The sequence below is a fragment of the Petromyzon marinus genome, chromosome 74 (genome assembly GCF_048934315.1).
Source record: "Petromyzon marinus isolate PM22_M1 ecotype Great Lakes invasive population chromosome 74, UKy_Petmar_22M1.pri1.0, whole genome shotgun sequence".
Taxonomy (NCBI): domain Eukaryota; kingdom Metazoa; phylum Chordata; class Hyperoartia; order Petromyzontiformes; family Petromyzontidae; genus Petromyzon; species Petromyzon marinus.
Window position 1 is genome coordinate 4,256,330 of NC_133740.1, and position 15,099 is coordinate 4,271,428.

At 48.3% G+C, this 15,099-nt stretch overlaps 1 protein-coding gene across 6 annotated transcripts in view; it reads left to right on the plus strand.

Moving 5' to 3' along the window:
• Window positions 1-15,099, plus strand: part of LOC142907064 (putative helicase senataxin) — a 108,262-nt gene that overhangs the window by 3,383 nt on the left and 89,780 nt on the right. For 4 of the 6 annotated variants that reach the window (XM_076056001.1, XM_076056004.1, XM_076055999.1 and 1 more), the window contains 3 exons: window positions 6,865-7,202; window positions 9,482-9,716; window positions 10,219-10,334. In XM_076056001.1, coding sequence (XP_075912116.1) covers window positions 6,873-7,202; window positions 9,482-9,716; window positions 10,219-10,334 — 681 coding nt within the window. In that variant the 5' untranslated portion in view covers window positions 6,865-6,872. The remainder of the gene's footprint in view (window positions 1-6,864; window positions 7,203-9,481; window positions 9,717-10,218; window positions 10,335-15,099) is intronic. The other 2 variants (XM_076056003.1, XM_076056000.1) reach the window with 1 other exon arrangement.

Genomic DNA, 15,099 nt, shown 5'->3' on the forward strand with positions numbered 1-15,099 from the left:
TGTTAACTACCTCGCTGGGTATACAGGAGGTCTGTATCTCTCATCATCATCACGGTGGCTAGGAGATGTTGACTACCTCGCCTGGAGATGTTAACTACCTCGCTTGGTATACAGGAGGTCTGTGTCTCTCTCTCTCATCATCATCACGGTGGCTAGGAGATGTTGACTACCTCGCCTGGAGATGTTAACTACCTCGCTTGGTATACAGGAGGTCTGCGTCTCTCTCCATCATCATCACGGTGGCTAGGAGATGTTGACTACCTCGCCTGGTCTACAGGAGGTCTGTGTCTCTCTCCATCATCACGGTGACTATGAGATGTTGACTACCTCGCCTGGTATACAGGAGGTCTGTGTCTCTCTCATCATCACCACGGTGGCTAGGAGATATTAACTACCTCGCCTGGTCTACAGGAGGTCTGTGTCTCTCTCCATCATCACCACGGTGGCTATGAGATGTTGACTACCTCGCCTGGTCTACAGGAGGTCGTGGGTTCGATCCCGGCCCTGACGATGCCTGCTGCTGTATATTTGGAGTTTGCTTGTCTCTCTTTTACGATCAGAGGTAACCAGAAGATGCTCGGTGTAGTCGGCATTTTGCTCTGGTCATCATTTAGTTTTTTTATGCTTTGCTTTATGTAAATCCCCCCCCCCTTTAAATGAAATACCCAACAAAATATTTTTCCTTTTTTTTCTGCTCTCCTTACCCCTTCCCTCTCTCTCTACCCCCCTCTGCCCGCCCTCTCTCTCTGCCCCCTCTCTTCCTACTCCATTTTGCTCTCCCTCTCTCTCTCTTTTTTATAACTACGACAAGTGCTGCATCTGCACGCAGCCCTTCCCACAGTCAAACGGCCTCCGACGGGTAGCTTAGATCTGCATGCACAGAGCTCTCTACCGTCATCTGCCACCGAGCACACGGCCTCCTCCAGCGCCCACTGCTCCTTGAAGGCCGGCACGGCGTGGGTCAGCCGTGCATGGCGTGTCTCTCTCTATCATCACCACCACGGTGGCTATGAGATGTTAACTACTTCGCCTGGTCTACAGGAGGTCTGTGTCTCTCTCTATCATCATCACCACGGTGGCTATGAGATGTTAACTACCTCGCCCGGTCTACAGGAGGTCTGTGTCTCTCATCATCACCACGGTGGCTATGAGATGTTAACTACCTCGCCTGGTCTACAGGAGGTCTGTGTCTCTCTCTATCATCATCGCCACCACGGTGGCTATGAGATGTTAACTACCTCGCCTGGTCTACAGGAGGTCTGTGTCTCTCTCTATCATCATCACCACGGTGGCTATGAGATGTTAACTACCTCGCCTGGTCTACAGGAGGTCTGTGTCTCTCATCATCACCACGGTGGCTATGAGATGTTAACTACCTCGCCTGGTCTACAGGAGGTCTGTGTCTCTCTCTATCATCATCGCCACCACGGTGGCTATGAGATGTTAACTACCTCGCCTGGTCTACAGGAGGTCTGTGTCTCTCTATCATCATCGCCACGGTGGCTATGAGATGTTAACTACCTCGCCTGGTATGTAGGAGGTCCTGAGTTCGATCCCAAACCTGACGATGCCTGCTGCTGCATATTTGGAGTGTGCGTGTCTAATGATCATCATCATCATCACGACTACTTCGCTTGTTATGCAGGAGGTTGTGGGTTCGAACCCAACCATGACGGTGCCTGCTGCTGCATATTTGGAGTTTGCGTGTCTCATGATCATCATCAACATCACGGTGGCTATGAGATGTTAACTACCTCGCCTGGTATGCGGCGGAGAGGGGGGGTGGTCTTGCCCTGCTCCGCGATCCCCCATTGAGTCGTTTGCGGTGTCGTATGTCAAAAAAGGTATCCCACGATATAGCTGCTCAAAGCCCCGAGCTATAAGTGTACTGATGCTTGCATTGCCCTTGTACTGTTCGCCTTTTTGGTGTTCCTTGGTCTAACACTGGTGGTGAGACAAGGCTATAAAGAAGGCTGTTGTCTCTGGTGTAGGACAATCAGTTTCAACGACAATGCGTGTAACATTATTTTCAGAGTATGTTTGTTTGCATGTTCACCACACCTACTGTGTGTGCTTAATGCAGACTTGATTTCCTTGCGATAGGTTTGGTATTTGAACATCTTAACACAACAGTCCTGTTTTAGCGCCAACATTTGTTTCTGCTGGGAACTGACTCGGCTCAGCCCTTGGCGGCATATTTATTTATTTAGGAGCAACTTTCAACAGGTCACGCAGCGTGCGCGTGCGTAAGAGCACCGTGCGAGATGTATTGGTGGCGATGCGCGTTTGCGCGATGTCTTCTTCAGCGTGCTCAACCCACGTGTCACTGACATACCGCCTTCCCGTGTCTCCGATTAGCAGGGTTGGCTACGGTGCAAAAGAAGTTCAACATATGTACATACACATACTACACTACACACACTCCACACAACTACATGTACTACACACAATACACCAAGGCTGTAATTATAATATATTGGGGGACACACATCCCCCCCCCCAATATTCAAATTTGCTCAAAATGCCCCCCCCCCCCCAATATATTGCTATGAAATAGATTTCTGTTCATATGATTGTTGTTATGGTTGTACTTTATTAATCCCTAATCTCTGCCATTACATACAATGAAACAAGAAGTGGTAAAAAAGAAAAAAAACAGAGCAATGTAATACAATACACTAGTAGACTTTGTAAAAAATAAATAAAAAGTCCTTCCTATGAGTTAGTGAAAAAAATTTATATGTTAGGCAGGAATTTCGTTTTCAAATTTAGATTTTTTTTCTGGGGGGGGACCCCCAGACCCCCTGGAAGTTTTGGTCCTCCCCAATATTGACTCCATGGCTACGGCCTTGCATTACACACAAGAAACTACAACAACAATCGCTATTCGCCACTAAGTGGCGGTGACGTCACCACGACGCTTGTGCTAGGCCATGTGCACCTTGAGGCCACGTGAAGTGTCGAACGCCCGCCGGCAGGAGGTCACGGGGCAGACCCAGTTGCCACGAGTCGACTGACTGAAATGACTGGCTGTGCCCCCTACTGTGCCAATTTGCTGTGCTTTAGCCACCCGGCGCTCCGCTCGTTGTTGTGAGCGTCGCTCCTCCGCCCTCTGTTGTTGTTGGAGGGCGACTGTCTCCAACTGTCCAGTAGCAACCTTCACGAGCCTTCTGCACAGAGGCCGATCTTGACACAGCTGGTACCAGTCATCGGCAAGTCCACTCCGCTCCACATCCTCCTGTACCACATCACTCCATCTCTTCTCTAGCCCGTGCTGCGCCCGTTTAGCCCCCTCGATCCGGCCGGACAAAAGCTGTTTGGGCATGCGGTGATTGGGCATGCGGACTACATGGCCCAGCCAACGCAGCCTTGCCTACCGGAGGAGCTCACCGATGGAAATTTGTCCAGCTCTTTCGAGGATTTGTGAGCTCCTCGCACAATCCAGCCTGGTTAAACCCAGGATTGATCGTAGGCAGGCCTCGAAGCTTTGTGCGGAGCGACAGACCAGGTTGCTTCCACACAAGCGTTACGCAACCGATGAAAAGATAATGCCGCTTGACTGATTCGGAGTGAGACCTCTGCTGTTAAACCGGAGCCGGTCATGAGCACACTGCCCAGGTATGGGAAACTCTCCACTCTCTCCACAACTGCCCCATCACCGATAGGGAGTTGTGGGGGTGGAGTGCCCGATGGTACAAAATACCCAGGCAGGTGCTTCGTTTTGGTGGGGCTGATGGTAAGACCCCACCTCTTAGTAGCACACTCCAGTTTCAGCAGCTGCGCCTCCAACTCCTCTGAGTGAGCCGCAAATACTTGGTCGTCGGCATACATAACCTGGTTGACCAATAGGGAGCCATCCCTTGACCGCACCCGGGCATCGATCAGCTTCCCATTGTGTCTGTACCAGATGGAAATTCCTCCGATACAGCTACTGAAGGCTTCACGAACTACGTGGTCGAAATAGATGTTAAATAATGTTAGAGCCACAGGACATCCCTGCCACACCCCAAGGTGTACAGGGAATGACTCTGACTCCTGGCTACGTAGTTTTACCCGGGCCTGCTCACCATCATGAAGGTCCTTAATGAGCGTGAGCAGAGGGTCAGCGACTCCGAAAGCACGAAGAACAACCCAGAGCCCAGGCCTACTGATGGTTTCATAGGCTTTGACCAGGTCAATAAAACAGAGAATATGGCATCTGTGCAGGACCGCCCTTTCCTGAAACCGCATAGGGGCTCCGCAAGCCTCTCCTCAGCATGCCTGGCAAGGCGATGCTGAATAATCCTTGCCAGGACCTTTCCCGGCACACTGAGGCGTGAGATGCCCCTGTAGTTGTTACAGTTTGTGCGGTCCCCCTTCTTAAAGAGGGGGACCACCAGGGCATCCTTCCAATCCTGCGGAACCCGTCCAGTGGTCCAGACTGTTGTTATGATGTCATGTAGGGCAGTCTGCGCACAAACGCCAGCTTCCCTCAGCATTTCGCTTGGGAGATCATCTCTGCCCGGTGCCTTTCCTGGTCTCAGACTCTGGATGGCCTTCAGTACTTCCTCAACGGATGGCACCTCAGCCAGCCACTCACAGGGGGTGACTTCCTCCAATATTTGAGGCACCGCAGCCTCAGCAGGGTCATCCCCACTTTGTCCCATGATGTTTTCCAGGCTGAGGGATTTCCCCTCCCCCAGGACCTCAGAAATCCTCAGCAAATCTGCAAACCTATTCCTAGGGGTCAGAGATTGGATCACCGTTCTTTCCTCTAATGATGGTAATAGGCGTGGCGCTGCAGGTTACTTTTTTGATGGAGTTAAATAGGATTTGTGATCGTGGGCCATTGAGGTAGACTCCATCTCCTCAACAACCCCGACTACCACCCATCCTTGCACCGCCTCATGGCTCTCCGAACCTCCGAGCGAAGGCTGTGGTAAGCCGCCTCATTCTCTGACGTAGGATTCTGTAGCTTGTGACAGTGGGCCTGTCGCTTTTTCTCAACCATGCTCAACACCTTCTCTGTCAGCCAGGGTCTCTGGGGAGGTCTGGACCGCGTACCCAAAGCAGCCATTGCAGCTGCATGACTCACAGTCCTAAACCTCGCCCATTTACCCTCGACATCAGGAGGAGTGGGGGACGATGCCAACCCCAGCCGCAAGCGATGATGAAATTCTCGCTTGCACCTTTCATCAGCTAGCTGAGACCAGGCCACCTTAGGCAGGAATGGGGTCCTAGGTGTACACCCACCATTGGAGTGGAAGAATGGCAGGCGCATCTTACAGATGTCAAGTCGATGGTCAGAGGGCAGATCAGCTCCACGGTAGGTCCTGGTGTCAAGCACATGGGCTCGCATCCGCTGGTCCGTCACTATGTAGTCCAGCAGATGTTCTTGCTTGGACTTGGCATGCATCCATGATGTTGTGTAAATGCGCCGATGCCGGAACAGCGTGTTGGTAGTTACAAGTCCATGGGCTGCACAAAAATCTAGCAGCCTCCTACCGTTGTTATTGAGCTGATCTGGCCCATGCCTTCCAATCACTCCAGACCAGGTGCCAGCATCATGACCAACTCGGGCATTGAAGTCACCCAACATGATGACTCTATCCCGAGGGGCCACTTTAGCCAGCACCTGTGACAGGAGGTCATAGAAGGCATCTGACTCATCGGCTTTGCCTGCATCCCTCCACGGATGTTCGTCTTCGGTGGGGGCATAAGTAACCACGACCACCACTCCTCGCCTCCGGTTGATAGGAAGGCGAGCCCAAAGTAACCTGGGGCTTACAGCTTCCCACACCTCACCGCCATGCTCCCACGTCCCCTTCATTCTTTTGTTCAGAAGAAGAGCCACACGCTGTTGTTTGGCAGTCTCCTGCCCCGAGTAGAAGACTGTCCACCCCTCATTGTGGCAGGAGCCAGAGCCGGTCCACCGGACGTCCTGAATGCCACAGAGATCCAGGCGGTACCGGTCCAGCTCCCGACAGAGGAGTGGCAGCCTCTCCTCCGCAGTGAGCGTTCGAACATTCCACGTGGCCACACGTAGTGGCTTTTTGTTGTTTTTGGAGGAGCCCCGAGGGTAAAGATTCAATCTCCTGGCTCCGCCAGATGGGGTTTGGCCAGGAGACGTCATAGACGCCTGTCCCTCTGGAGCCTCCGGCACAAGCTTATCAATTTGATATTTTTCATGTGGTTTAGTGGTAATTTATTGAAGGTGGACGGGTTACCATCCCCTCGCACCCATCCAGAGCCCCCGATTAGCCGCTGTGGTGGTCACAAACGCCCTGAGGGGAAAGGGCCAATCGGATTTGGCCCTTCCCCCCACAGCACTGTCCACGACAACGTTGCCCATCCGGCACCACGGGGAGGTAGGGGGTTGTTTTTGCAGGACTCGAAACTACACACACTACACTACACACGCTACACTACACGCACTACACTATAAACACGCTTCACTATATACACGCTACACTATACAATATACTACACACGCTACACTACACTATTATACACTACTACACTATACACTGCACTAGACACTACTTTACTAAATTGAAAACTAGTTTCTTTAGAACTGCTTTATGTGTTATACAATATACTACACACGCTACACTACACTATTATACACTACTACACTATACACTGCACTAGACACTACTTTACTAAATTGAAAACTAGTTTCTTTAGAACTGCTTTATGTGTTGAGTTTGTCCTTCCCCCGCACCTCCGATGAGCGCGGTTGGCTCTACGTCACGGTGCCAGCGAAGTTCAACGTCTGCCGCTCTGCATCCACGTCAGCCGCACGACAGGAGGAGGAGGCGGAAGTGACTGCCTCCCTTAAGTCCTCAAATGAAATCCACCTCTCCTCTCTTCCATGTCCCCCAGCAGGCATCATGAGCACCTGCCACTGGTGCACCCCGCAGCAGCAGCAGCACTGGCTGCGGTGCGGCGACTCCTCCGGCGCGAGCGCGCGGCGCGACGGAGGCGATGAGGGGGAGGACGACGCCGACACGGACGACGACGACGACGACGACGACGACGCCGACGCCGACGGAGGTCCGAGCGCCGACGCGGTGCGGCTCCTGCGAGCGTACACGCGGGGCCGGCTGCCCGAGCGGCGGGCGCTGGCCGCCGAGGAGGACCTCCAGTACTGCCGCGACTGCCTGTCCGAGTACCACGGGGCGCGCGCCATCCTGCTGTCCGCCTCGCCGGACCTCCGCCAGGTGAGGGAGGTGTGCCGGCGGGCAGGGCCCAGGAGAGGTCAGGGCGCCGACTCGGCTATGCGGAGTTGGTCCTCCGATAACGGGGCGCTAGTAGTAGTAGTAGTAGCTACCGCTCTTACCCTGAAGTAGACGCTTCTTATTTTCACCAGGTAAGGCCGACTGAGCGGCTATGTCGCTCTTTTTCGGGAAGCGACCTGACCATCACAACTGGCAGCCAGGTAGTCACGAAAGATTTAAATCAAAATTTGATAGCCAGGTGGCCCAAACTTTGTCGGGCTATCACACATTACATCACAAATGAGATAGCCCAATGAAGTGGCTCATCATCGTCCTCGCGTGGAAGTTTATAGCAGCAGCCAAATCCTCTATAAACGCATCGTGATGTCAATTCTAAATGGGGTGGGGAGAAACCGGAGGACCCGGAGAAAAATCCATGCGACCGCCACGGGGATGGAGAGAGAGAGATGCCGCAAACGGCAAATATACAGCGGGCGTCAGGGTCGGGATCGAAGCCACGACCCTCCTCCTGCATACCGAGGCGGGGGGAGTAAAAATCTCCTAGCCACTGTGGCACCTCCGTGAATGTTATTTCGATTTAAAGCTTTCGTGGCTGCAAGGAGTCATCTTCTTTGGTTCTTTCGGTAAAGTCACGTAGTCTGAGAATAAAATAAAACAATAAAATTCTCACGACGTTTCGGCCACAACACAAGCGGCCTTCCTCCTCAGGTGAAGAAACAGAGCCTATCCAGTGCACGGCAGCGCACCTTGGCTGCTGTACTTGTTGACCGTTTTGAGTAATTAGTGCTTGTTTCCACCAGCCCCCTCCTCCCTCATCCGCCCCGGGTGGCAGCTGGCAACATGCTAATCCAACTCCGCCCACAATCAGCTTTAACAAGACTCAGTCCTTGCGTGATGGAGTCCACTCGGGCTCTGTCTCCTGGATAGACTCTGTTTCTTCACCTGAGGAAGGCCGCTTGTGTCGTGGCCGAAACGTCGTGAGAATTTAACTGTTTTATTTTATTATTTTATTCTCCTTCTACGTGACTTTACCCAATAGAACCAAAGAGTATGTTGTTTCGATTGTTTTGGCTGCTGTAAATTTCCACGTGGTGGTGGTGGTGATGATGATGATGATATAAGCCGCTTCATTGAGCTGCTGTCATTTGTGGCAGAGCTCATAGCTCAGTGGGCCTTACCTGGTAAAATAAAAATACGTGATCGTTATTTATTTTTTATTGTACACGCTTTTATTTAACTCGCTCTGTCTGTTGTTGTTGTTGTTGTATCCTCAAATCTTGTAACTCAATTTTTACCCACTTCCCAATGTGGTATCGACTGCAAACTTGATATACTTATGTCATACTGATGACAATACTAGATTCTATCATAAAAAAAATATATTTTTAAACGTTATTTTTTTCGTGATTTGCTTACCTTTGCTATACTTTGCACTCCCACCGTGTTTTTGTGTCGCGTTTGTCGTTGTAAATTTTCTGACCCTCGTGTGCCACCCCCCCCTCCCCCCCCCTTACCGGTCGGAACATCTCCGGTAAACAAAGAGCTTCGCGGCTCATCGGATTAATCCTCCGGTACACACAAAGATTTTGATGATTCCGACACGTAACAGTACAGTCGATCATCGATTATCTGGCACTGCGCGGCTATCCGGCTGCTTCCATTATTATTTGGCGGTCCCAGGGCCGATCGGGCGAAACCGCCGGCAAAACCGTTCCAAAGGCTGTAACCCAGTCCGGCGATCGGCACCGCGTAGCACGACAGAACAAAGTATCTTCGAGCTCTTTGCTTTTTTTCGGCAAGGTCGCGTAGGTAACATGAAATAAAAGAAAACAATTAAATCACGACGTTCCGATGGCAACACAAGCGATCGTCTTCAGGTGTAAAAAAATACAGCGAGAGAGCTTCTGAAGCAGGCCTGGGATGGGTGCAGCCCAAGGGGCCGTCCATAAATGACGTCACGCACCTTGTTGTCGCTTATAAGCCTCCGGATTATAATCGAAGGCTTCCTGTGTGTGTACATTTGAGTGATTTTTTTTTTTTTACCATTCCTATACTGTGCACTCCTACCGCGTGTTTGTACCGTTTGTCGCTGTAAACGCTCCGACTCCTGTGCCGGAACATCTGTAAGAAACAAAGAGCTCTACGGCTCATCAGATTCCTCAGAGGCTGCCGATTCTGAAACGCGTTCTGAAACGCAACAACGATGACGGCGGCGGTGACTGTTGGCCCCCCTCCGCCTTCAACCCCTGCTTCTGCCGCAGCCGCTGTGGCTGCTGGAGGAGGCTCGCGTGCTCAGGCAGTTGCGGTCGTTGCTGGAAGTGAGAGGAGGCGGCGGAGGCGGCGGCGATGACGACGACGGCGGCGGCGACGACGGCGACGACAGCGATAACATCGAGCTGGTCACCTCGTACTCCGTCATGGAGCTGCAGGCCTCGCTCAAGCTGCCCTTCATGGAGATCCTGCAGCACGCCCACCTGCTGCTCAGCAAGGACACGTGTGCGTGTGTGCGTGTGCGTGTGTGCGTGCGTGTGCGTGTGACGGGGGGGTGGATTCTTGCGCGTGTGCTTGTGTGCGCGTGTGGATGGCAGTGTGTGTGACGGGTGGCGTGTCCGTGCGTGTGTGTCCGTCCGTCCGTATCCGGTGTGTGCGTGTGGCTGGCAGTGTGTGTGACGAGTGGTGTGTCTGTGTTGTCGTGGCGGTTCTGGGCCTCTCCTAGGTCGACTCTGTCTCAAATGAGTACCTGGTGCGGTGTGTAGTAAACATCGCCACCCACCCCCTCGTGTGCCGTGCCGGACTTCATAGGCGCTGGCTGACAGCATTTGCCCCAACTTGCTGTTAAGGCTCCACGGGGGCGGTGGCAGGTTCACGGACGCATTTATACCTGCACGATCTCGTGAACGCTTTCTAATATATTCCCACGAATGTGACTTGAATGGTTTTCCCTCTCTCTTCTCTCTGTCGGGTCAATGGGTGGCTGCGGCGTTGTGTGGACTCGCAGGCAGCCTGTTTGTCCAGGGGCTCGACCGGCTGAAGGGCGTCCACCACTCCTTCAAGGTGGACTCGGACGAAAAACTGCCCGGCATCTACCTCCTGTTCACCCACCCCAGCGAGATGGTAAGTCGGACGTGAGTTTAACACCTGGTAGTAGTAGTAGGCGTAGTAGGAGTGCTTTCGCGACCAAAATTATCCACGAAAAGTTTTTTTTAAGTGAATATAAATGTGCGTGCGTTCAACCCTCCTCCACCACCACCCAACGCAGCCAATTGGTAAGGTTTGTCACGTGAACAATACGCGCCAATTTGTTACTAGTACAGCAGTAACCGGTTGTGTGTTGGAGAGTAAACCCACTACTACATTCACAATTATAGTGTAGTGTATACTAGTACAGCAGTAACCGGTTGTGTGTTGGGGAGTAAACCCACTACTGCATTAACAATTATAGTGTAGTGTATAGTGTATACTAGTACAGCACTAACCGGTTGTGTGTTGGAGAGTAAACCCACTACTACATTAACAGTTATAGTGTAGTGTATACTAGTACAGCACTAACCGGTTGGGTGTTGGAGAGTAAACCCACTACTACATTAACAGTTATAGTGTATTGTGTATACTAGTACAGCACTAACCGGTTGGGTGTTGGAGAGTAAACCCACTACTACATTAACAGTTATAGTGTATTGTGTATATTAGTACAGCACTAACCGGTTGTGTGTTGGAGAGTAAACCCACTACTACATTAACAATTATAGTGTAGTGTATACTAGCACAGCACTAACCGGTTGTGTGTTGGAGAGTAAACCCACTACTACATTAACAATTATAGTGTATTGTGTATACTAGTACAGCACTAACCGGTTGTGTGTTGGGGAGTAAACCCACTACTACATTAACAGTTATAGTGTAGTGTATAGTGTATACTAGTACAGTACTAACCAGTTGTGTGTTGTAGAGTAAACCTACTACTACATTAACAATTATAGTGTAGTGTATACTAGTACAGCACTAACCGGTTGGGTGTTGGAGAGTAAACCCACTACTACATTAACAATTATAGTGTATTGTGTATACTAGTACAGCACTAACCGGTTGTGTGTTGGAGAGTAAACCCACTACTACATTAACAGTTATAGTGTATTGTGTATACTAGTACAGCACTAACCGGTTGTGTGTTGGAGAGTAAACCCACTACTACATTAACAATTATAGTGTAGTGTATAGTGTATACTAGTACAGCACCAACCGGTTGTGTGTTGGAGAGTAAACCCACTACAACATTAACAATTATAGTGTAGTGTATACTAATACAGCACTAACTGCTTGTGTGTTGGAGAGTAAACCCACTACTGCATTAACAATTATAGTGTAGTGTAGTGTATACTAGTACAGCACTAACCGGTTGTGTGTTGTAGAGTAAACCCACTTCTACATTAACAATTATAGTGTAGTGTATACTAGTACAGCACTAACCGGTTGTGTGTTGGAGAGTAAACCCAGTACTACATTAACAGTTATAGTGTAGTGTATAGTGTATACTAGTACAGCACTAACCGGTTGTGTGTTGGAGAGTAAACCCACTACTACATTAACAATTATAGTGTATTGTGTATACTAGTACAGCACTAACCGGTTGTGTGTTGGAGAGTAAACCCACTACTACATTAACAATTATAGTGTAGTGTATACTAGTACAGCACTAACCGGTTGTGTGTTGTAGAGTAAACCCACTACTACATTAACAATTATTGTGTAGTGTATTGTGTATACTAGTACAGCACTAACCGGCTGTGTGTTGGGGAGTAAACCCACTACAACATTAACAATTATAGTGTAGTGTATACTAGTACAGCACTAACCGGTTGTGTGATGGAGAGTAAACCCACTACTACATTAACAGTTATAGTGTATTGTGTATACTAGTACAGCACTAACCGGTAGTGTGTTGGAGAGTAAACCCACTACTACATTAACAATTATATTGAGTGTATACTAGTACAGAACTAACCGGTTGTGTGTTGGAGAGTGAACCCACTACTACAGTAACAATTATAGTGTAGTGTATAGTGTATACTAGTACAGCACTAACCGGTTGTGTGATGGAGAGTAAACCCACTACTACATTAACAGTTATAGTGTATTGTGTATACTAGTACAGCACTAACCGGTTGTGTGTTGGAGAGTAAACCCACTACTACATTAACAGTTATAGTGTATAGTGTATACTAGTACAGCACTAACCGGTTGTGTGTTGGAGAGTAAACCCACTACTACATTAACAATTATATTGAGTGTATACTAGTACAGCACTAACCGGTTGTGTGTTGGAGAGTAAACCCACTACTACATTAACAATTATAGTGTAGTGTATACTAGTACAGCACTAACCGGTTGTGTGTTGGAGAGTAAACCCACTACTACATTAACAATTATATTGAGTGTATACTAGTACAGCACTAACCAGTTGGGTGTTGGAGAGTAAACCCACTACTACATTAACAGTTATAGTGTATTGTGTATACTAGTACAGCACTAACCGGTTGTGTGTTGGAGAGTAAACCCACTACTACATTAACAATTATAGTGTAGTGTATACTAGTACAGCAGTAACCGGTTGTGTGTTGGAGAGTAAACCCACTACTACATTCACAATTATAGTGTATTGTGTATACTAGTACAGCACTAACCGGTTGTGTGTTGGAGAGTAAACCCACTACTACATTAACAATTATAGTGTAGTGTATACTAGTACAGCACTAACCGGTTGTGTGTTGTAGAGTAAACCCACTACTACATTAACAATTATAGTGTAGTGTATACTAGTACAGCAGTAACCGGTTGTGTGTTGTAGAGTAAACCCACTACTACATTAACAATTATCGTGTAGTGTATACTAGTACAGCACTAACCGGTTGGGTGTTGGAGAGTAAACCCAGTACTCGAATTAGTCGATAATATTGGCCGCGATAGCGTTACGTGTTCAATTGTTTCAACCAATCCGCATTTAGAATCGACTTCATGTGGATTACGACTTTTCGGCTGCTGCTATGAATGTCCACGTTGTCATGATGATGATGATTAGCTGCCAGTACGTCGAGCTGCTATCGTTTGTTATAGCCAGGTCAGGGCTTCTGAAAAAGAGCTACGTAGCAACCCAGTGGTGCCTTCCTGCGAAAATAAACAAAGTTTAGTTGAGTCTATAGGTCTGTATGTGTCTCTATGGGTCTCTGTGTGTATCTATGGGTCTCTATGTATCTCTATGGGTCTCTGTATGTATCTCTATGGGTCTCTGTGTGTATCTATGGGTCTGTATTTATCTCTATGGGTCTCTGTGTGTATCTATGGGTCTATATGTATCTCTATGGGTCTCTGTGTGTATCTATGGCTCTGTATGTATCTCTGTGGGTCTCTGTGTGTATCTTTGGGTCTGTATGTATCTCTATGGGTCTCTGTGTATCTATGGGTCTCTATGTATGTCTATGGGTCTCTGTGTGTATCTATAGGTCTGTATGTATCTCTATGGGTCTCTGTGTGTATCTATGGATCTCTATGTATCTCTATGCGTTGAGAGTATTTGTCTGCTGCTAAACATTTCCACGTGATGATGATGATGACAAGCCGCTTTGTTGAGCTGCTACCATTTGTGATGGTCCGGTTGAGTGCTTCTGAAAAAGAAGTTGCACAGAGCAGTAGTACTTGACCTGGTAAAATATCAATAATAAAGGTTTTTGTATTCTTAGTTTTTTCGGTAAAGTCACATTGAAGGGAAACTAATTACTAATCTACAACTCAGGTGTGAAGATGACCGTTTGAGTTATGGTCGAAACGTCGTGAGAATTTTTTATTGTTTTATATATATTTTATTATTGTGTTGTTTCCCTTCAACGTGACTTTACCGAAAAAACTAAGAATATGAATTACTGCAGTCACGAAAGCTTTAAATCAAAATTTAAAGGTTTTTGTGTTAGATCGCGTTATTTGTAAGTGTGCCGTAACCCTCCACCACCCGACGCGGCCAATCAGTAAAAAAAAAGTGTCACGTTGACAAAAGACAAAACAGTTCACTACTTTAGCCCACCGGTGTGTTGAAGAGTGAATCCACAACATTTACAAGTTTTGAGTACTGTGACGTTTCGCTGGTGATTACATCCAGCATCATCGGGCAATCTGCCGGAATGGTGAAGCCCTCCACTTGCTCCCGGTCTTAAATAGAGCAGCAGCACGGTGACGTCATCATCAGTTAACCCAATCAGGTGCAGTGATTTGAGGTGGGGGGGGTGGGTGTATTGTGATTATATAATAGATTAGTAATTATAGGAATAGGTTTTACCCTTTTAACTGGCACAAAAACTGACACCTTTATTCAAGGCATCATGTTTGCAATGACCACAACACAAGCAGTCAAAATGCAAACAAAAAAGACAACTCTGATAATAATATGCACTGTCCTTGATTTTGATTGGTCCACACCCGAGACAGCTTTTCTTAGAGCCTAGTCTCCATTGGTGTTGGACCAGAAGACGCCAAAAGGCGTACAACTCAAAAACAGCGCACTATCAGAGTATTGAGGGCTCGGGGTGAGCATTAACATTATGAGACCTCCTTTGCCACAAACAAGATATAGGAATAGGTTTTACCCTTTTAACTGGCACAACTGTTATGATTAGTAATAGTAATAAGTTGTAGATTAGTAAGTAGTTGTAACGTGTGTTATTGTAATTATATACTACGGTAGTAATCAGTTAATTAGTATGTGTTTCCCTTATAAGGAATTGTAGTATGTATTATTTAATAATACGCTTCCAGGCCACACTAAGCTTGTATCTGTCAGAGCGATTGAGGCGGAGGGGGGGGGGTATTGTAATTATATAATCGATTGGTAATC